The 1386-nt window shown below is 39.3% G+C and overlaps 1 protein-coding gene across 1 annotated transcript in view; it reads right to left on the bottom strand.

Moving 5' to 3' along the window:
• Positions 1 to 1386, bottom strand: part of znf652 (zinc finger protein 652) — a 19907-nt gene that overhangs the window by 8014 nt on the left and 10507 nt on the right. The window contains exons 3-4 of the mRNA XM_017306143.1: positions 1153 to 1355; positions 897 to 1036 (exon numbers count right to left, since the gene is read on the bottom strand). Coding sequence (XP_017161632.1) covers positions 897 to 1036; positions 1153 to 1355 — 343 coding nt within the window. The remainder of the gene's footprint in view (positions 1 to 896; positions 1037 to 1152; positions 1356 to 1386) is intronic.

The following is a 1386-nucleotide window of genomic DNA, read 5'->3' as shown; positions in this document are numbered from 1 at the left end:
CAGTTTCACAGCATGGTGGTATTTTCTGCAAACCAAGACTTTCTTCAGTCTTTAAGGAAAGCTCTCTTCTTATCAAACATTGAGTATTTACCTGTAGGGCTGAGAAAAAGAAATGTTGCACATAATAAAGGGATAGAACTTTTTGAAGTTGAAAAGTTTACTCAGCAAATGCATCATGACGCCATCTGTTGGAATGTCTCTGAAAAGCAGGAGTGTAATTTCTGCTGTGATGAAAAGGATWCGTTAATGTTGCAAGGCGTGACTGTCGCCACAAAAACATCACAGAAAGATCCCAGAGGGCCGCGATTCAGAGACATGATAAAAGGGGAAATGGAGGTAATTGAAAGCCACACAGAGGGCAGCTCGCATTCAGAAGCGCTTTTGCCTGCCGTCATTTGCGCTGCAGAAAGACTTAATCACATACTGCAAACATAACCTGTTCTTTATTACCCTGTCAAAGATAAATTCAGAAACAAATATCTGTTATTTTCTCTGCTTTAAGGTTTCGGACACAAATATTGAGACGTGCTGCTTGTGTTGGAAAACATTTAATAATGTTTCCATGTTATTAATGACACCTTGGTCTAGAATTGCATTTATATCTTCTAATGAGTTTCTGCATCAAGTTGTTGTGTCTCTTATTAAATGCAAACATGCAATAACCTGCTGAGTGTAATTCATGTAACCATAACTACAATAACCTGTTGGACAGATATCTTTATGGTATTCCTATAACTCACCTAATTACAGACTGTGCATTTCCTCATTCTGTATTTCTTGTGAACATAGCACATATGTACTGTACTTTTGGACCCAATTCTCCATTTATAAAGCAGGAATTCCCCTCATGCAACAAAAGTAAATATTAGAGACAATTAAATGCATTTCTGTTTTACGGCAACATTAAAACAGCATCTTACCTCACAGCGGAAAGGTTTCTCCCCAGAGTGCTGCAGAGAGTGAACTTTTAAAGACATGCTGCGTTTAAACGACTTCCCACACGTCTCACAGGTGAAAGGCATGTCCTTAGTGTGAGCTGGAGATGAGAGGAGATAATTAAAGCTACTTTAGGGGTTCCAATAATATTAATAAACATGTTGTCAGAGCTGACTCCTTAAAACATTATGCAAATAACTATAAGGCCCAACTCACCAACCATGTGCTTCCTGACGTGGGCCATTGTGTAGAACTTCTTCTCACAGATTTCACACGAGAACTTCTTCTCTGCATAGCCGTGAACAATCTTAATGTGCTCATGCAGCGACCACARCTTCTTAAAAGACTTGTTGCAGGAGACGCACTGTGGAAAACCAGAGCAGACATATTTATTAGGATGGAATAAAGAGTTGAGGTTTCTTATCAGCAGGTGCGACTTTCTGGAAGTCC

Source organism: Poecilia reticulata, linkage group LG8 (assembly GCF_000633615.1).
Source record: "Poecilia reticulata strain Guanapo linkage group LG8, Guppy_female_1.0+MT, whole genome shotgun sequence".
Lineage (NCBI taxonomy): Eukaryota > Metazoa > Chordata > Actinopteri > Cyprinodontiformes > Poeciliidae > Poecilia > Poecilia reticulata.
The sequence above is the reverse complement of the archived record's forward strand: the minus strand, read 5'-3'. Positions and strand labels throughout refer to the sequence as shown.